Source organism: Lepisma saccharinum, chromosome 12, assembly GCF_977018435.1.
Source record: "Lepisma saccharinum chromosome 12, izLepSacc3.1, whole genome shotgun sequence".
In the NCBI taxonomy this organism is placed as follows: domain Eukaryota; kingdom Metazoa; phylum Arthropoda; class Insecta; order Zygentoma; family Lepismatidae; genus Lepisma; species Lepisma saccharinum.
In genome coordinates, this window is record NC_139240.1 from 25,191,068 (window position 1) to 25,212,829 (window position 21,762).

Here is a 21,762-nt window from a genome sequence, read left to right on the forward strand (position 1 = left end):
CTTCACCTTTCTTCTCTATTTCCTTGGCTTCCTTCCATTTTCTCACTAGCATTCTCTTCTCCCTTCCTATGTGCTTAGCCTCATCCCACTCTATGTCATGTCCTGTTTCTCTCGTGTGTTTAAATATTGCATTTTTTTTCTCTCTTAAGTCGTACATCATCCCTATGTTGTTTCAACCTCTCTTTCAGCTTCTTTCTCGTTTCTCCTATGTACACACTCTGACATTCTTTACATTTCACTTCGTATATAATCCCTTCCTCTTCCTCTTCTCTGTTTTCCTTTTTCTTGTTAGCATTCCTCGCTATTCCTAAGATGCTTCTCCCTCCCTTCCTGTAAGTTTTAATTCCCGCTTTCCTAAGCACTTTGCATATCTTTTCTGTGGTCTTCCCCATACTCCTTATTCCAAACCTTCTCTCTTTTTCTTTCTCTTCCAATTCTTCCCTGCCCGTTTTCTTCCTTCTTCTGTTTATGTCCAGTCTATCCTGCTTCTCATAGTCTTTTTTTTCCAGCTGTTTTCATAGGCTATTTATTTTGCCTTTTTTTCACATTCTTTCGTGCATATTTTCTTGATTCTGTCCTCCATATTCTTTATAAAATTTATTTTTGTCACCTCACTTACATCACTTCTTTTGTGGCAGAATACCCCTGCTGCACACTTCTTCTGATGCCAAGCGGTTTCAATCTCTTGTCCTCTCTTCCTTTTCATCAATATATCTAGATAGCTTAACTTGTCTTCTTCTTCTATTTCAAGTTCCAATAATATCTCTCTTTCTTCATCTTGAATTTCTTTAGCAAAAATGTCAAGCTCCCTCTTCGTTCCCTTCCATATGCCAAAACAGTCGTCCACATATCTGCAAAACAGAATTATTTTGTCACCTCCCTTTTCTATCACTTTCTTTTCCCATTCATTCATAACCAATTAAACCAGTTAAACAAAGAATGGAAGAAGATGTTAGAAAGAGTGGAAAGGACAAGAGAGAAAGAGGAGAGGAGAAGGAAGAAAAATGAAGGGAAAAGAGCATGAGATTAAAAGTCCAACCACATTCTATATGGAAGTAATTGTGTTTAGCCTTTTAGGTGAAAGTAAAGTTGGCAAGTGAAAGTCACCTGCTAGGAAGTTCCAAACAACTTTCTAAATAGTCTGGAGGGAGTAATGTTTGTGTATATATAATGCCCTGTTTTTGTATCTTGTTATGTTTGTACCTGATATAGAATCTGAAGAAGACCTTGCTAGAAGGTTGAAACGTTACGTTTAGTTTATGTTTTTAATAAAATAAATTACTGCCTTGGTCAGCATATTTAGTTTTTCAAGAAATAAAAGATTCAGAAAACGACAAAATCTTTAGTATGCTTCAAACAGACAAGTACAGATCACCATCAGGATATGAATCTGTAATCACAGAAAGCCAGTTCTCGAATGTTCTATACCTTCCAGAAGGAACTCCACTGGAACAAGTGTTCTCTTTTGGTTCTTTGTCTCAACCAAAGAACTAGAACAAAGAACTAGAATGTCCATGGACTCACACTCCTTGGTTGACAGGCTGTCAGTCAGTGACTGTGAAAACATGGACAATATAGGCAGAATGAAATTACTATTGATTAATACTAATCGTGCACTTCAAAGCTCATGTAGCATTAAGAACTTTTATCTCTGAACAATATCTGAGTAAAAGAAAATTACGAAAGGTACAGTGCAGCTGGGTATTGGTAAAAATAAAATCTACTGGTGTAGATCTTGGTTCAAAAGTGATAAAGAGGAACTCTACTAGATCAATATACTGGGTGGCCACTCTAGGATCATGATAAAATTCAAGTATAATTCCCAGTTTTGAAGGCAAACTTTCCAAAAATTCAAAGGTACAAGCTGATGCTTTCTCTATTTCAACCTTATGTATTACCACCTTTCACCACCTACACATACACACATAGATTAACAAATTAATGGGTCTGTGCGATTCAATTGAATCCAAAAATTCTAATTTAATTCAATGTAACAGTATGGTATATACACTGTTTAATATATTCAATTTAAGGTGTGAAGTTTATATTTGCCATTTCACATACTCAGCTTTCAAATACATCTACAAACAGAAGTCATAAATGTTACGGAATATACTATTCTACAAAAAATTGTAAATTATAAGAATTTCACACTGAAATTTACACAATCAACTTCTTGATATCTTGCAATAATAGATTGTTCTACAAAGGGCACTAACAAAGTAAACGTATTGAGAGAGAATTCTGTTATATTTTCAACGTAGTTTTCATTTCTTTCCTTCCTTGATAAAAATAAAAGTTAAACTGTGAAAAACTTACCTCGGGGCATTTGTAAATGTATGAATTCATTTGGATTTTCAAAAGTTGCAATTCTTTACATAGAATTCACGCATAATTAGCCACCCTGATTTAGTATAGTTGCTGCAGAAAACATATATTTCAGTATGTATAAATGTTCTGAATGTGTATAATTGTCACAGTATTGTACCATCACGATTAAAGGGTAAGATTATTAGCATATCTGGCCTAATTATGATATTCAATAGATCTGAGGCTGAAGTATTCATTCATTTTGTTGAAACTTCTTTACAGAAACTACACATGAATGCTATAGGAATATAAAATTCATAAATTTTGTATCATGCTGCCCTTTCTTCTTGTGTGCAGGTCACATTTTTTTCCATTTGAATTTATTTTGCTATGAAGTCTCACATGTATATTAAGTATTTTCAAGTGTAAAATCTAAGTTCAAAATTAAACAATTAAAAGGCTTCTCCTTGATGTGAAACCTAATATGTAAATAATATGTGGAACTTCAAAGTTGGGATTCAAAAGGGTTCTCATTGTGATGAATACTTAGAACTGTGTTTCAACACCAATCTTCTCAAGTATTCACAATACAACAAATAATACAATCATATATAGTGTTTTATTATAAAAAGAAAGGATATTACATACACAGTGCAAAATAGAAAACAAAACATATTTTTAAGGTTATGCCAGTTCACATGAACCAGTGAAATTATATGGTGATTTCTCAAGAATGACATTTTTTTAAATATACTCGTATTACATGTTATAATTTACAGAATTCTTCAACATGCATAAAACAATATATTCATTCTCATTCACTCAGAGTAACTCTAAAACAAACCCAAACTGGATCACGAGTTCAGTGTGATTCAAAAGTGTGGAATAACCCATATAACTTCTTCAGATATCACTGTACATGAGTGGAAACATATGAAGTAACTGGAAGACCACTTGCATCATCCCTATACATCATCTTAAATTCTACTTAACGTCTTCAAATGGGAATATAGGCAAGTGACATATCAAAATCATGTGAAATTTTCTGGCAAAGGGAATGGTGAAATACATTTAACAATGTATTTAATCATTATCAATTTATTCAATGTTAAGAATAAAGACTGCCATTGTTGTGTGCATGCTATTCATCAATGTTTGTTCCTTGTTATGCAGTGAACAAAGATGATATTGATCAAAGAGCACATTGACACTAGCTTACATTGTGGTGAACAGAGTGCAAGGAAAGTTGCACATCTCTTCAACTGCAGACACACTGAGAGGTGGCTGGCCAATTGTTCGTAGTGCAGTGGTGAAACTCGTCCAGAAGTTAATGCAAAGGGAAAGTGTGTGTGTGGTCACTATCAAGCAGTAACCAAGGTTCTGGCAATGCTTGTGAAAACAGTTCTGTAGGAATGCTGATATTGTTTATTGTTGATATTTAGAAGCACATCTGGGAAGAAGTCAAAAGATGCAAATTAAAGTCATCAATTTTAAGTTCAAATTAATATATTGGTATTATCTTTCAACTATTGGTGACATGTTTGAAAGCATGATTGAGATCCCTACTGGATATAGAGACATTCCTCCTGATGTGCAGACAATTGATTCTGATAATACAGGGTTATTACAAATGATCTTTCCGATTACAAACTTGAATAACTCACATTTAATAACACTCAGATACATGAAAGTGGTATGAATGGAAAGGGAAACTCAAAAAGTTTTGTATTACATTTGGTTCACATCATCACATCACATGTGCTCAATGTGAGCTCCCTGTGTCACGTGACACACATCGAGCCTGTAGTCCGAATCCAGCCATACACGTTGTAACATTGGACGATCCACTAATGCAATGGCCTCTGTGATGCAAACACGTACAGGGAGGTTATTGAAGCATGACACCGCAACAGCGTCGGCCGCTTGCCGGCCCAGTCATGCAACAGGTGCCGGCAAATTGCGTAACAGATAGCCCGTTACACAAACCGCTTGTTTTGTAATGTTTCCACTTTTCACAATTATAGTTACAATTACAACTTAAATAAGCACGTACCTTGTCGTAAGGATGCTGGAAAAGGTGTCCTCTAAAATACAAATATTTCTGGCACTTTATTTTTGACATGTAATCTTTCTTAGACACCGGTAGAGCGTCGGCCGCTTACCGGCCTTGTCATGCATCAGGTGCCGCCAAATTGCGTAACAGATAGTCCGTAACAGAAACAGCATCGCGGCGCATAAAGCAAACCGAAAGTGTAAAATTATATTTAAAACTAATAATAATGATGATCACTAACCTTCTGTGTTATAAATGATGTTGAAAATGACCTCCTTCAACACCAATACATTTCCGGCATCTGCGTATGAAATTCCTCTGAACATCCATAAGCTCCTCAGGTGTGATTCTGGCAATTTCTCTTCTTATATTTTCTTTTAAATCCTCTATTGTACGCGGGTTATTCTGATACACTTTGTTTTTTAATGTTCCCCATAAATAATAATCACAAGGAGTAAGATCGGGGCTACGAGAGGGCCACAACTCAGTACTGATAATTCTGTCCTCAAAAATCTCGGCAATAAAATTAAGTGATTCATAAGCAGTGTGAGCAGTAGCAGAGTCCTGCTGAAAAAATGACTGCTGGCATTCAATGTCCGTTAATTGTTCAAAAAAAGGTTGTAGTATGTCTCTTCGATACCTTTCACCATTGATAGTACCTTCATAAAAAATAGGCCCTATTATTCTGTGCACATTCAAACCACACCACACACCAATTTTTGCAGGATGGAGCGGAACTTCATGCACAAGGTCAGGTTTTTCTGCGCTCCAATAGCGATTGTTTTGTGAAATAACTCGGCCATTCAATTCGAACCAAGCTTCGTCTGAAAATATGATTAATTCTGGATTTACTCTGCCAGCAACAATATTATCCAGCATCCAGTTACAGAATCGAACTCTAGTCGCGTGATCGCGCGGTTGCAATATATGAACCACTGTAATTTTGTAGGGTTTTAATCTAAGTAATTTAGTGGCATTTCGTGCTGAGGATTTTGAAATGCCTGTTTCCTGAGCAAGCCGACGGAGGGATTTTTTTGGAGTATGTTCAAGTCGTTCACCAATTTCGTCTAGCTTTTCTTCTGTAAGAACACGTCGTCTGGAAACACGTTTCTTAGGTTCAAGAGATCCTGTCTCTCGTAATCTTTTAACGAGGTTGTAAACAGTATGTCTGTCCGGAACAGGATTGCCAGGAAATTTTCTTGCGAATCGCCTGACTACTTTTCTGCAAGAGTTCGTTTTCACGTAAGTATCGTACATAAAAACTCTTTGTTCAAGACTATATTTGTTTGGCGGCATAACTAATGAATGAATAACAATTAACACACGATAAAGCACTAGCACTGAACAACACGAGTACTGATAAACGCAAACCGAAGTGAACACGTCTAAACAACTGGTAGCCGACAGCTGTCGCATTCGCGTAGTATCGAGAGGCTTCTCGCGGCTTACCACTACTCCGATAAGCCGCTGACGCTCTTGCGACATCTGAGGAATTTCGCTTCTAGCGTCGGCTCTATAGACACTGGATGGACCAAATTTTGAGGGAAGCACAACAAAAGACTACTCTATGAGGATATGTAATGCTCCTGCCGCAACTTTGGAAAAAAAAAAATATGGAAATTACGACGTTCAGAAATTTTGCGTAATTACGGGGAAAATAGAACTTTGGGATTTGGCACCCGTTTCCCCCTGGACTCACAATTGTCGGAATTTACATAAAATGTTGCTTTTTGTTCATTCTTACATTTAGAATTTAAATTTCTTAAAAAGATGCAGTTGTTGAGCAGTTATAGCCTTTTATATTCAGTTTATCCCATAGTAGCAAAAGGGGAAAAGTGCTTATTTCTAATGGCGCTCTCAGAAAGAAAAACGCACACAGTGTATGATCGCTACTTTACTTCAAAAATATTCACACGTTAAAATTAAGTGACACTGTTAAATAATTCGTTTATCTGCGCTTTCGTTTTGCATAATAATGTATACGTAACCTCCCCCCTCGAAAATCTTGGGCACGCCACTGACTCTAGTGTTCAAAAGGATTAATCTTGTGTTATCTGCAAAATAAGAGTCACGGTTTTGTTTATTCGAAGGCAAGACAAGAATGAAAAATTGAATCCTTTATGTTGGATGAGTCATTGCTGTCAGAAGCGATATGGGCGGAAATAAAGTGCCAGAAATATTTGTATTTTAGAGGACACCTTTTCCAGCATCCTTGCGGCAAGGTACGTGCTTATTTAAGTTGTAATTGTAACTATAATTGTGAAAAGTGGAAACATTACAAAACAAGCGGTTTGTGTAAAGGGCTATCTGTTATGCAATTTGCTGGCACCTGTTGCATGACTGGGCCGGCAAGCGGCCGACGCTGTTGCAGTGTCATGCTGCAATAACCTCCCTGTAGATCCTGGATGGTAGGTGGTAAAGGTGGGCAATGCACTTGTTGTTCGACAAAACCCCAGAGAAAAAGGTCACAGTGTGTAAAATCAGGGGAACGTGGAGGCCAATGCAAATGTTCACTATCGCCACACCCAGCATGCCCAATCCATCTCTTTGGTAGTCGCCTATTCAGTCAACATCTGACATCTAAGTGGAAATGGGGTGGTGCCCCATCCTGTTGAAAAATTAAACCTTCAATATCCTGTTCCAGTTGTGGAAGAAGCCATGGCCATAAGATTTGTAGGTACGAAATCCCCGTGATTGTGTTCTCGTTGAAAAAGAAAGGGCCATACACCTTTTCATGGCTGATAGCGCAAAAAATATTCAGTTTGGGGGAGTCGCGTACATGCTCCACATAACCTCTAGGATTTTCCAGACCCCAGATCCTGACATTAATTTTGTGCACCTTGCCCAACAGGTGGAAGGTGGCTTCATCACTGAACACCAATGATTCCGTGAAACCATCAGTTTCCATTTCGATTTGCATGTCCTCATAGAAAGACAGTCTCTTGGCTTTGTCGACCGGTTTTAACGCCTGCAACAATTGCAGACGGTAAGGATGGAACCACAAACGCTTGTGTAAAATCTTTCACCCAGTAAGTTGCGGGATGTCTGATTCTCTGCTGGCTGTGGTGGTGGATTTCTGTGGAATTTGTACGAAACACTCTCTCTCACGCTCCACAGTTGCCTTGCTTACTGGTGAATGGCTGGTTGACTTTCACTTGCAGATGCATCCCCTTGCTTTAAAGTCAGATTAACACTTACGGATACTGGTCCCACTGGGTGCATCTTCACCAAACATCCTTCTAAAATTACGTTGCACAGTGATAACAGACTGGCAGACGTAAACATCCAGCACACAATAGTCTTCCTGCCTTCGTTGGCAGCCATTTTCTCTCCTATCGCCCCTAGCGATGAAATCAATAACTACGCGACAGTTGCACTAACCACTGAAACTTTATGAGTTTCCCTTTCCATTGATACAACTTTCAGGTATCTGAGTGTTATTAAAAGTGAGTTATTCAAGTTTGTAATCGGAAAGATCATTTGTAATAACACTGTACAGATGTCAAGATACTAAAGCATGTGAGATGTGCACAGTCAAGAGATTTCTATTTAGAAATCCATTTAGAAACACTGATGGTATGATTTCTAAATATTCAATACAGATCATTGTTTGCAATAATTACTTCATGACTTCTGTTTGGTGTGTAATCTCCTCACATGCATAACAACTTTATGTTTGTAGACAAAATATTTGATTCAGATTAAACAATTAATAGATTTCCGTTTCATGTGTGTGTCCCCATATGTACTCTGAAGTTATCTTTACAGAAAAATCTTGACACAAATTCAGTTTCTCATTGAGATTAAACATACTCACATGTCTATTAAAGTTATCTTCCAAAGAAAAAACATTTACTACAAATTGAACAACTGAAAGGCTCCTCTTTAGCATGAATGCACATATGCGAATTAAAGTGTCTATCATTTCCAAAATCTTAGTTGCAAATTGAGCATTTAAAATATTACTCTTCACTGTAAAACTTCATGTGTACATTAAGTATACACCTCCAGACAAAACATCTTAGCAAATTCAACAATGGAAAAGCTTCTCCATTCTGTGAATGCTCACATGCACATAAGTTGGCCCTTAGGAGCAAAACCATTGTTGTAAATTGAACAATTAAAAGGCTTCTCTTTTGAGTGAACCTTCAAATGTACACTAAGATCTCCTTTACAGACAAAATCTTTGTTGCAAATTGAACAATTGAATAGATTCTCTAAAGTGTGATCCCTCATATGCTCATTAATATGAACTTCATGGGCAAAATCTTTGTTGCAAATTTAACAATTAAAAGGCTTCTCTTTTGAGTGAACATTCAAATGTACTCTAAGATCTCCTTTACGGGCAAAATGTTTACTGCAAATTGAACAATTAAAAGGCTTCTCTTTTGAGTGAACAATCATGTGTCCACTAAGATCTCCTTTACGGGCAAAATATTTATTGCAAATTGAACAATTAAAAGGCTTCTCTCCAGTGTGACCCCTCAAATGCACATTAAGATAATATTTACGTGCAAAATCTTTGTTGCAAATTGAACAATTAAAAGGCTTCTCTCCAGTGTGAACCATCTCATGCTCATTAAGATGAACTTCACGGGCAAAATATTTATTGCAAATTGAACAATTGAAAGACTTCTCTTTTGAGTGAACATTCACATGTACTCTAAGATCTCTTTTACGGGCAAAACATTTATTGCAAATTGAACAATTAAAAGGCTTCTCTCCAGTGTGACCCCTCACATGCTCTTTAAGATGATATTTACGTGCAAAATCTTTGTTGCAAATTGAACAATTGAAAGGCTTCTCTCCATTGTGAACCGTAGCATGCGCATTAAGATGAACTTTACGGGCAAAATCCTTGTTGCAAATTGAACAACAAAAAGGTTTCTCTTTTGTGTGAACAATCATAAATGTATTAAGCTCAGCTTCATGGACAAAAGTTTTATTCAAAACTGAACAATTTAAAAGCATCTGTGGTTCATGGGTTATCAAATCTCCTTTGTCAGAGAAAGTGTTGTTGGAGATGGGACCTATACATCGCTTTCTCCTGTTACTAGCTCTGGAACCATCAACATATGTCTTGCTTGGAAGGGTTTCAGACTCAAAATTTTCTTCTCTACTGATATATTCTGTAATTTCTCTTGGCTGCTCTTGTTCACTTAACTTTCCTGCAGACACTGGCAAATGTGGAACTGACCTTGGGACTCCTTGTATCTGTTCTTCCACATCGTTCTTGAGCAGGTAGCTGAAAAAAATATGATACAAATGTAGTTTCCCTTTCTGAGTAAATAATGAGAATGACTGACATGTGCAAATCTATGAAAGGAAAGGAGAGTAGAATAGACTTGATGGGGTCGTACTCATGAGAAGGTAAATATATGTATATTATTACCTAGAACTTTCAGCAAAAAATGCAGGCTCGATCAGGACTCAAACCCAGGTCTCTGGTATTCCGTGTCAGGATTCCATGTATTCCAGCAGAAACGAAAAATCAGGCGAAACCAGTTCAGTTTGGTAGCTTATAGTAGTACATAGGCGTAGCTACGAGGTGTGCCCTAATGGGCTGCTTTATCAAAGAGAATTAAAGACATATTTCAATAAGCATCTTTCTTTTTTCACGACAAAATTATTAAAAGTAGAGATTATTTGAAATATTGAACTCACTGAATTTATCCCCGAACCCCCCCCCCCCCCCTTCCCTTTCCTCAATATTGGTCTAAAACTTACCTATATTTGTGGAAATGTGGAAACCGGTTCTTTTCTTTACTGAACGATCAAAATTAAAAACTGATACAATACAGGGAAACAATATGTATAACAATAACAACAATGTCACAGTAACATATTTGCTGCCAACAATCGCCTTCCCCTCCATTCTCACAATCAACTAATTATTGTATGCTTTCTGTGAGGCAGAAAGCTTATCAGTAAACATTTTGACAATGCAACTCTATTGTTGGAAGTTTATTTATCAATGTCACTGGTGGCTGGTATTTAAATCTCTTTCCTGAACCGACTTGTTTACTTCGTTGTAATTGTCGTTGTACTTGCTTTTTTGGATTCTGTTGCAAATTCGTCTCTCGGAATGATCGAAGGAGCCATTATTTGATGGAAATTGCAGCTTGTAGATGTGATATTTCGTTCGTGTAAACTTGCCTTACTTTTTTTAAATAGTGAGTTTATACTCTAAAAGAAGATGGATCGCTTTGTCATAAGACTGAAAAGAAACGAAGGTGGTCCCGATTGAAAGCAGACAGTTGAAAGTTCAAACGCCTGTGATAGTGCTAGATCGAAACCAGACAGCTGAAAGTTCAAGTGGTAGTGCCTGCGATAGTGAAAGTTGTAGTGGTATTGGTGAACTTGTAAATAACAAATCATCCTGTTTCGATGCTCCTGACGCTGAACAAACACCAGGTAAGCCTATTGACATATCAGTAGATCCTTGTGACCCTGTGAATGCAATACCACATAACAGAACAGAGTGTGATGTAAGGTTGAAATTAGGACCGTACCAACCAAACCTGGTGGTTTTCCCTACAAGTAGAACAGGTGGGAAAGAAAGGGCTTTTCAATCTAGCTGGTTTCACAGTTACAAATGGTTGGAATATAGTATAGCTGTTGACTCTGCATCTTGTTTTTACTGCAGAGTTTTTGCTTCAAACAATGCATCAGTGAGAGGGCACCTTGATCAAGCATTCATTAGACGAGGTTTTAAAAACTTGCATAGAGCAAACAAATGTTTTCGAAGTCATGAAAAATATAAAGGACACCAGCAAAGCTTAAGTTCCTGGTCAAACTACAATAAAAAAACAAAACAATTGACGTCCAATTAGATGAGTGTAAGAAAGCTTTTCTTTCAAAGCAAGGACAAACAAGACTGCAAAATCGACAAATCATGGAGAGGCTAATAAACATAATTCTTTGTCTTACAAAAGGAGGCCGCCCATTGAGAGGTCACACTGAGAATAAAGAAGCACACGGCAGGGGGTTATTTCTAGATGAAGTTGATTTAATTTCTTTTTTATTTTTTATTTTACCTAAAATTTCAGATACCGTACTGAATGACCATTTTACACTGAAACAGTAACAGCAGGAAAAAAACAACAACAACAAAATAGAGTACAAGATGTCACTGAAAACAAATCAAAATTATACATACATCGTTAACAATTTTCTAAAACTTTCTTCTGGCAAGGATATGTCCACATTTGGAGGCAAGTTATTATATGAGTGAGGAAGCCTGTAGAAAAGAAACCACTGTAGAAGGGAGAGCCTTGTGGTGGGATTGTGGAAGATACATATTTCCAAATATGACCCCATTTTGAAAGAACACTTAGTGAACGGGCCAAAAAATTGCACTTACTTAAGTCCACAAATTCAGAATGATCTAATCCGCAGTTTGAAAAATGTTCTTGTAAGGAAGTTGAAAATGTCATTAATTGGTACAAAAGTGTGCATTATCACTGATGAAATGAGTGATTGTGGTCATAATGAACAGATGTCTACAGTTTTTGGATTTTTTGATGTCATTAAACAGTTACCTGTTGAGCATTTAGTGGCTCTTCGTAAGCTATCTTCTGTAGATGCACAGACAATTTTTAATACGTTAGCACTAGTAGTGTCAGAGTTTGGTGTTGATTGGCAAAATGTTCTTTCAGTTTGCTTTGCTTGCTTTGATGGAGCCTCAACAATGTCTGGGACACTATCTGGGTTGCAAATGAAGTGCAAAGAAAAGAACAGTTCGATAATGTGTGTTCACTGCTATGCTCATTGTTTGAATCTTGTACTTGTGGACTCATGTAACTCACGACCCGAAAATAGACTAGTTTCAGATTTTTTCGGAACAATTCAATTCCTTTACTCTTTCATTGAAGTTAGTTTGTCAAGGTATGCAGTTTTTGAAAGTGTATGCCAGAAAATTAGTTTAAGAACACTGAAGTCTTTGTCAGCAACGAGATGGGCGTGCCGTGCTGAAGCTGTTTCTGCAGTGAAAAGGAATTACTCTGCAATTATTTTGGCTTTGGAAGAAATCACTCAAAACAGTCATCAGGGTGATGTGAGAGCTAAAGGGAATGGACTAAAACAACAAGTCACATCGTTTGAGTTCGTCTTTTGTCTCACAATGCTGCATCCAGTCCTACAAATGATCGTGAAGGTTAGCAAGTTACTCCAAAGTCCAGATGTAAATCTACTTTTGGCTGTATCTAGTATCAGATCGCTTCACAATTCTGTGGAATCCATGAGAAATTCATTTCAATTCATGGAACTCTTCAACGAAGCTATTAAGGTCTGTGATAGTCTGGAGATTTCAATTCCTCAAGTGAAGAGGCGCAAAATTGCAAAGACTCTTGACGAATCAGTCAGCTCGCAGTATTTGTGCGAAACAAAGGAAGATGAGATGAGAATTTGTTATTATCCTCTTTTAGACACAGTTGTTTGTGGTATTGATGAGAGATTTCGCCAAGAAACTCTTGGGGTCATCAGTGCCATGGGAAATCTGGTTGACTTGAATGTAAAGGATGAAGAAATAGCCGTCTTAGCTAGAACTTTCAAATTGTCAGGCGACTAGTTGGCAGCAGAAGTAAGACTTCTGAAAGGAAAATCCTCTGTACCTAAGGGAAGCTCTTCTGTTACGTTATAGGAGTGGTTTGAGTGGTTGGAGAAAGAGAGAAATAAGATATTTACTGCATTCTACTCTGTACTACAGTGCTTTTCTTCTATACATGTCACAAGCTGAACGTGTGAGAGAGCTTTCTCCAAGCTTACCCAAGTTAAAACTAAATTAAGAGCAACTCAGAAGCAAGATAGATTGGAAGCCCTGCTCTTGCTATTTGTGGAACAGGAAAAAGCTTCGTCTATTGATGTAAATTAAGTTATTGATGAGTTTAAGAACATTGTAGCTATTGACATACGTCTCTTGTTATTACTCCTGTCCCTGTAATAGAGTCCCGTAAAAATTTTAGTTATGATTTGTCTATCCAATGGATCCTAGTAGAATACATGTAGGAGAGTCAGAAAAACTTGGGTAGACATCACCATACTCTGGACCGGGTGTTTTAGATGCCATTTTCCAAAATAGCCGACAGCGACTATATTGTGCTTTTATTTCCGCTCCTGAAACAGTTAAAGTCATAATTTTGGTGTCTAAATATATGTTTTGAAGGGTGAGGAATCGAATAAAATGGTTCCTGAAGTTGTCTGGTTGTTATTTATTTCAGAAAATATGTTTTTTTTTTGCATCTATAAAGGATAATGTGAACAAAAACTGACCAATTATTTGGAAAGTTACATTTACACAACATAAAGGATTTGAAAAAAATATAATAAAATAAAGCACACATTAAAACAATATATTCCAATAAAGCACACATGATAATTATGAAAAGTGTGAACTTAAATGTTTTTTACAAGTTATTGCAACAATCTGCATAATAATATGATAATTTCTTATTTTCTCCCACACTATCTTTGACATTCTTCGCCGCATTTGCAATACTCAGTGCATGGTAAATATTTCATACGACATTTACATCTACTAGTAGCACATGCTTTACAAGTACACTGTATTAGTAGCTCAGAAGGCATTTCATGAAGGCAGATATCAGGCTTTAGTACACCATTTGCATCTTTGCACCATCCATAATCGGTTGGTTGACGGGATCCATCAGGAAAGTAGCTTCGTGAAAGTTTTAAGCATTCCTGCAGAACAAAAAAACATCTTCTCAAATGTCCATTTCTTATTGAGAAAGATGAGGGTGGTAGCTCAGATATGTGCTTCTGTTTGTGTAATGAATAACGAAGCTCATCAAATGTCTTATACTTTGAGGATGGATGTAAAACTTGAACGAGATATTCCTCTGCTTCATCAAGTGTTTGTTCAGATAGAGTATTTTCTTCTGCAAATCCAACTAGTAATGTTTCTCGTGATGCTTTAAGTGAAGATGGTTTTGTTCCTATCTTGCTTGTAACATCACTACCTGTAACGATGTGTGCCTTAATTAAAGTGCTGCAAAGAGTAGCTCCCAGTTTTCTCCCCAGCGTGTGTACAGGCACATAACGCACTTTGTCACCCACTCCCACTTTAATTCACATTTCTTCTAATCCTTTCGTGAATAGTTCAAATAGATATCGAAGGACGAGAACAACTACATCAGTGTCATTAGATAATACTATGAGGCATGTTATGCCTGACTGAACAGCATGGAATATATGGAGTATCATTCTGGAATCTGCTTCTTCTACAAAGGTGTGAAGGTCAGAGCAAGTTTGAAGTTCTTTGTTCATAATTATGAAGGCATCTCTGGTATCATTGTTTCCTGTAATGGTTCCACTTATCACTGTAGTGAAGTTAGTCATTTTTGCATGTTTAATAAAACCGGTAGCAGCGGACAATTGAAGCAGCTGTTTGTTTTTACTTGAAGACCAGAATCTGTCCATCTGTATAGGAATTAGAGTGTCCCATTCGATTGTTATCATTTCAATTGGATCAGCAGGTCTCCGTCTTTCCCTTTCACCTTCTTTTAGTGACTGCTCGATGTAGCTGTCAAATACAAAATCCACTCGTTTAGTTCCGTGGTATTGAGTTGCATTAGTTCAGACTTTATCAAATATACTTTTAAAAGTTCCCATACACTTAGTTCTGAGTTGGCGAACTTGTGACATAAAATCAACTACGACAGCAGTATTCATTACTTCACGTTCTTGAAAACAGTAATCACTTGGATCTAGTTTTTTCTCCAGTTCAGACAACAGTAGATACTTTACAGGTTTGGTTGTGTAGCCATTATCATCTAATAACATTTTAGTTGGCAGCAGATCATATTTCAAAATATATTTCATTGTTTCTCCTCGTGCATTAGCTATGTGTATACTTCTATCAGCTGCAGCAATATTATTCTTTTGGGAAGCAAGTGTTGTCTTCGATTTCAGAGTAGGCACTGCTGTTTCACCCATCATTGTTGGGAGTTTTACCTTCGTGATGACACCAGAAAGTTTTGTAGTTTTCTTAACGAAACGTTCACTTCTGAATAGTTCATAACTCTCTTCTCCATGCTCTCTCACTTTCATCAGGCGGATAGCATTTTCTCTAGGTACACATTGTTTACTGATAAAATTATGAAGTTGAGTCTGGCTGGATGTTTCATATGGATTGCCTCTACTGTTCATAAATTCAAATACTGCATTCACAAACATTAACAACTTGGAACTCAAGTTTCCTGATAATTCATGATGAAGAGTTACCTCACTGTAACTGGTATCATCAGCATCAAGTATTTCTCAGAAACAGTTGCTTATTCCTAGTACCTCGTGATATACCAACTCCCATTCAGTGACATACATTTGTTGCTTTGTTTGTCCAATTTTTCCTTTAGAGCTCTTTCGAGATCGTTGGATAGTTTGCTCCAATTTCATGTCTGGTGACACAGCACTAAATTATCGATTGGTTTGTCTCACTACAAAATGGCCTGTTTGAAATTTCTGATACACTTCAGGATGCTGTTCCTTCAACCATCGCATTTTTTCCAGATACCATGATGCATATCTTAAATAGTTAATACTGTCAAATTCACAGAACATAGGTAGAAGGTTGTGAATAGCTTGAAGGTGGCTATTCCAATCGCCATCTCTGTGAGACGCTATGAGAAATTTTAACAAGTTTACCAGGTAAAGGAATGTATCCCAGTATCGGCACATTTCGGACTTAGTGGCACAATCATTGGAAAATTTCTGAAAGTCATTGTACAAAACTGTTAAGGTTGCTAAAAGTTCATTAAACTCTGTTGGGCTTGTTTTCACATTCTTAGTTGAAATACTTATTTTCAATTTCTGGGCTTGTTGAATGGTAATAGCATATTTTTCTTTGGGGTTACATTTCCAAAATGCTGACCATTTCATCTTCAATATAGCTTCTTCAAGAATCAGCGATCTGACATAATGACTTCCATTCATTACTGATTCGGCAGTTTTAACACCAAACACTTTGCACTCAATAAGTGCAATGGAAGAAATCCCACATGCATGAGAGGTGGTGTAGCTGTTGATACCAAAACACGACATCCAGCCCATGTTGGAACAATTAGATCATCAGTTGTTTTTTCAGGAATCCCATGCTTAATTAAAGTGATTGCAAATTCAGTTTCAGCATGTCTCTTTTCAGTGCTCTCATTACAGAGCAGGCCTTCCTTAACTTTGAAACTTTCATGAAAACATGATTTGCTGTCTGGTCTCTTGTAATGTAGAACCTTTTGACATGGTAATTCCTTTCGTATGTAGTGACTTCGTTGGATAAGATTACTCTGAGATATTCTTGATTTGACTGGCAGTTTTGATGGATCTGGACAAACTTGAAATAGAACACTGACTGTGTCATGCGCATCATGAGTACCAGATATACTTGAACAATCTTGATGATCAAAATTATCAATGGCGGCGGTAGTGAAGCTGTTAGTATCAAAATGGCTTGGCAAAGGTGTGTTCCCATTTCCACTTGCTTGTATAGCATATGCTGCTAATAGCTGTTTTTTTACGTAACACTTCATTGTAGCTCACGGACACTATACGACGCACGCTTTTAGAAGGAACATGAGTTCGGCCAATACCCAGCCAGTGCTACTGCGCTGTTGCCAAACTAACTGCTAGCGCAAGGGAAGGACAGAAAATTAGCGATGTGTCCATTATTTTGATAATGCATGAACAGTATATATGAGTACAGTGAAATAATATAGTGAATATTTCTACACAGGATTATAATAGCATATCACTGTAGCATATACGAGAAACCCATACCTGAAAGAAGCTTGAAGGTATTTATTCATCACCACTCTCGTCGTCTTCCTCGGTCTCCGTGTCACTCATTTCACTCATTTCAGAGTCACTCTCCTCCAGGTTAATGATTACATTTTGCACCCTTGGTGCCTGTACTACTGGTGCTAGGTTTTCAGAGTGACATTATTTAAATAAAAATAACACACGGAACACACACTATTTCACGAAAGGGCTGTATTTAATCTTTTCACAAACTGTTCTTTGTGGCGCACGAGTGAACGATAAGCGAATAATTTTACATCAGCCTTGCTACGAAAATGCTGAACTCAAACTGACCCAGACTTTCAATGTTCGAGAACGCTCAGAACAATGAAAGGTCATTGTTTATATCGAGACGAATTTAAGACCCACAGTTTTCTCTATCAGACACAACAACTCAGCTGGGTCAACACAGTGGCAACGAAAAAAAAAAACAGGCGGAAGGAAATGAAAGGTGATGTTTCCCTTGTTTCTTCAAGGAACGATAACTCCGGCTGTAGGCGACGGAAATTCATGGGACTTGGACAGTCAGGTTCAAAATGTCTTTCTCCATCTTATGATGAACCTTGAAGTGGCGAGTTTTATGAAAACTTTTTGCGCGCAAGAAAAATACAGAACACGGCTTTTAACTTCCGCGCCGCAGTCTCCTATCTGTACAACGTTGCACTCCTGCCATTGGCTGATCGCCACGCACACCCTCTGCGTGGACCCGCCCGATATCGCTTCTAAAAGCGTGCGTCGTATAATGCTCTATTCATCCAGGTAATTAAGTCTCTACTTTTGCACTTATCATATACGGTATGACCGACCATGAGATGCAGTGGTGTTTGTTTCTTGCCGTGATGAAGAGAGTAATACAGTACTTGGAACATTATGTTTGCAGATACACATATTTTCCTTTCATTAAAGGTTGCACTATGTTCACCCTCAGTTTCTTCATCATTGTCTTGTGTATCAAGTTCGGATTGATCTAAATTGGAATAGTCTTCATTTGTAGTTGATAACAGCAGGCCTTTGTTAATATTTAAAAACACAGACAAGAATGTTAACATTTCATCAGGCATCTCAGTAGCCTTCCATAACCTCTTCAGTTCTTCGGAATCACAGAATTTATCTGAAAGTCCAAAGTCAACTTTCTTTAAAGCCTCTCTGATGTCCTTTGCAGCTGATTTGATGTTATGTACTTTCCGCATACGTTTGACAATTTCATCAAACCCTAGATTTTCTGAAAAAACCACCAAGGACTCCTTTTTTCTACCAGAAGAACTGAAGCTTATCTCCTCCCCATAATGTTTTTGCAGCCAATTCATTGATCAGATCACGGATTTCCGTTAGAGTGAAGTCATATCCTTCTTTCAACTTAGGGCCAATAATTTCATTTCCTTTTTCAAATGCTTCAGCTTTGGCTGAAATGGTTTTCTGTTCTTTTACATTTTTCATAGCATATTCATATTTCATTAAATATGCTTCTAAACATGCCTTATGGTACAGTAAGTCTGCACCAAACACTTGAGTATCTAATTCCAGATCTGCCACACGAGTATAAACGTCATCTTGGAAATAGATTGCTGCAGATAAAAAATATTTTGCTCGTTCAGATTCACTTATACGAAACTTATCCCGCATACTATTGTGACTTTGATGGCCACAGACAATACATCGGATGTGTGTTGGGCTTACAAATGACGAAGGAGGCTCTCGTGGTGAAATTGTTGACCTTGTTTTCATTGAAGTTTGTGCAATTTCATTTTCATTGCTCTGAGGTTCTTCACATACTGTTATATCCTTTTCGGCCACTATTTTATCAAGAGATTTTTTTAAAGTATACGTCTTATAGCACTGGTTTGTCACATGATACACAAACACTTCTTCAGCCGCCACACTTATCAGTCTTTTTTCCACTATGTCATCTCTTATGTCGGCTGCTTCGTGAATTCTTTTTCTACCATTAACTGTGGTAACTGTCTTGTTACTGTCCACAGTCTGACTAATAATGCACTTCTGCACATCAAACAATATATTTTGTTCTTCCTGTTGAACATCTCCCAGTTTAGTTCGTACCGGTATCTGTCTTTGCCCATCCATTTTTAATTAATGGTAGTTAATCTGTAAATAACATAAACTATTATTAGAATTTTGAATTATATAATTCAGTTCTGACAGCTTTTTACCCTAAACATACAGTTAAGTATGATTCTTGTTTAATTGTGTAATAAATGAAAACAAAACTATACTCTTGTCCCTGTAATAGAGTCCAGTAGACATTTCTCGAAAACAAAAAAACATATTTTCTGAAATAAATAACAACCAGACAACTTCAGGAACCATTTTATTCGATTTCTCACCCTTCAAAACATATATTTATCCACCAAAATTATGATTTAACTGTTTCAGGAGCGGAAATAAAAGCAAAATAGTGTCGCTGTCGGCCATTTTGGAAAATGGCATCTAAAACACCCGGTCCAGAATATGGTGATGTCTACCCAAGTTTTTCTGACTCTCCCACATGTATTCTACTAGGTTCCATAGGTTAGACAAATCGTAACTAAAATTTTTACGGGACTCTATTACAGGGACTGGATTATATGGATGACGTGTATTTTGATGTATTTGTTTGTAACATTTATGAACATTTTGTGTGTGTGTAATTTCTATGCAATTTGATTTTTTTCTACTACATATATTCAGAAATTTTCAACACTGTCATTTAGTGAATTTATATTCCTTTACAAACATCAGTGCAGTTAAAGAGTCAAGTGATTGTATTGCAAAATATGCTATTAACCTTTTGCTGCCCAAGCATCTCGAACGAGATACCCAAATGTAACCCTCACTGTCCCAAGCATCTCGATCGAGATGCTGTGTCAAGGTCGTAGTTTTTACGTTATAACTTTTCTATTTTTGGCTAGAATTTCGATTTTATTTTTTTATATTGTTCCTAACACATGTATTTAACAGAAATGTTTTTTTGCATTTTTTTTGTCTTCATGAAAATGGAGGGGAAAAGGCGGGAAAAGGTACTTCTCTTTTGCGGCTCTTTTCAAAGTGAAACTTTTGCCGACAAAGGAAGACCAGCTTTGTTGTTCTAAAGCAATGCTTTTCACTCCCTCCTGCTAAGTGCATTCGAAGGAAGCTTGTTTATCAGTATCCTATGTCAAAATGAAAGGTTTCCCTGAGGGCGCAAGCAGGGGGGGAGGGGGAGGGGGAAGACTGGTTGTTGAATCTGCGTTGTGAGAATGGAATTTCTAAGCACGCTGAAGGAAACCTTTGTTGTTTTAAGCACAAATTTCCACAAGTGGCAACAGGGGTTACCCAGCATTGTCTAAAAATAGAATTTCAAGTAGCTGCAAGAATTGGCGCTTATTTTTCACTACGTTCTAGCTTTTCGTCCGTGAATGTTGTGCGTAGGTGTCATTTTGTGCCCAAGTGCAAGGACATTTTTTGGGTGGTGACAATTTTTTAAAATCATTTTTGGGGGTTTTCTCCCTTCCCCCTCCATATATACGCCAAATTTGCATAAATTTTGCATTTTGACATTTTTTTCGGGGGGCGGGGGGAAACACCATTTTTTTAAAGAAAAGCATTTTTGAGGGGATTTCCCCCCTTTCCCCCTCCATATGTACGCCGAATGTGCATGAATTATATATCGTCTGAATCTGTGATTCATTCTGCGTACAACGGTATATCTTTCATATCTCTAGGGCATTTAGTTTCTGAGCTATAGTCATTTCAATGTAACTCTGCATTTTGAAGCTTGAATCAGTGGCATGGCGACCATTCCTTTTGGAGGTACAACACAAGTTACATTGGTCATATGATAATATTGCAAATATTTTTGTGTTCCTTACATGTCAGCGATAATTTCTATGTGCATTTTGAACTTTTCATAATCTTTTTTCGGGGGGGCGGGGGGGAGAAACCCCATTTTTAAAAAAAAAAGTATTTTCAGGGGATTTACCCCCTTTCCCCCTCCATATATACGCCTAATGTGCATAAATTATATATCTTCTGAATCTGTGATTCATTATGCGTACAACGGTATATCGTTCATATCTTCGGGGCAAATAGTCTCTGAGCTAAAGTCATTTAAAGGTACCGCTGCATTTTGAAGCTTAAATCAGTGGCGTGCCGACCATTCCTTTTGGGAGTACAACTCAAGTTACATTGATCATATGATAATAATGCAAATATTTTTGTGTTCCTTACATGTCAGCGATAATTTCTATGTGCATTTTGAACTTTTCATAGCCTTTTTTTCGGGGGGCGGGAGGGAGAAACCCCATTTAAAAAAAAAAAATTAGGGGATTTCCCCCCTTTCCCCCTCCATATGTGCGCCGAATGTGCATAAATTATATATCGTCTGAGTCTGTGATTCATTCTGCGTACAACGGTATATCGTTCATATCTCCAGGGCAAATAGTCTCTGAGCTAAAGTCATTTCAAGGTACCGCTGAATTTTGAAGCTTGAATCAGTGGCGTGCCGACACTTCCTTTTGGGCGTATAACTCAAGTTACATTGGTCATATGATAATAATGCAAATATTTTTGTGTTCCTTACATGCTAGCGATCATTTCCATGTGCATGTCGACACTGT

General features: G+C 37.3%; 1 protein-coding gene across 1 annotated transcript; it reads left to right on the forward strand.

The window, feature by feature from the left end:
• Positions 1-11,792: 11,792 nt before the first annotated feature.
• Positions 11,793-12,932, forward strand: LOC145996277 (zinc finger MYM-type protein 1-like). The gene has a single exon (XM_083132704.1). It carries the CDS (start codon positions 11,793-11,795, stop codon positions 12,930-12,932), a length of 1,140 nt encoding a protein of 379 aa, XP_082988830.1.
• The last annotated feature ends 8,830 nt before the right edge of the window (positions 12,933-21,762 follow it).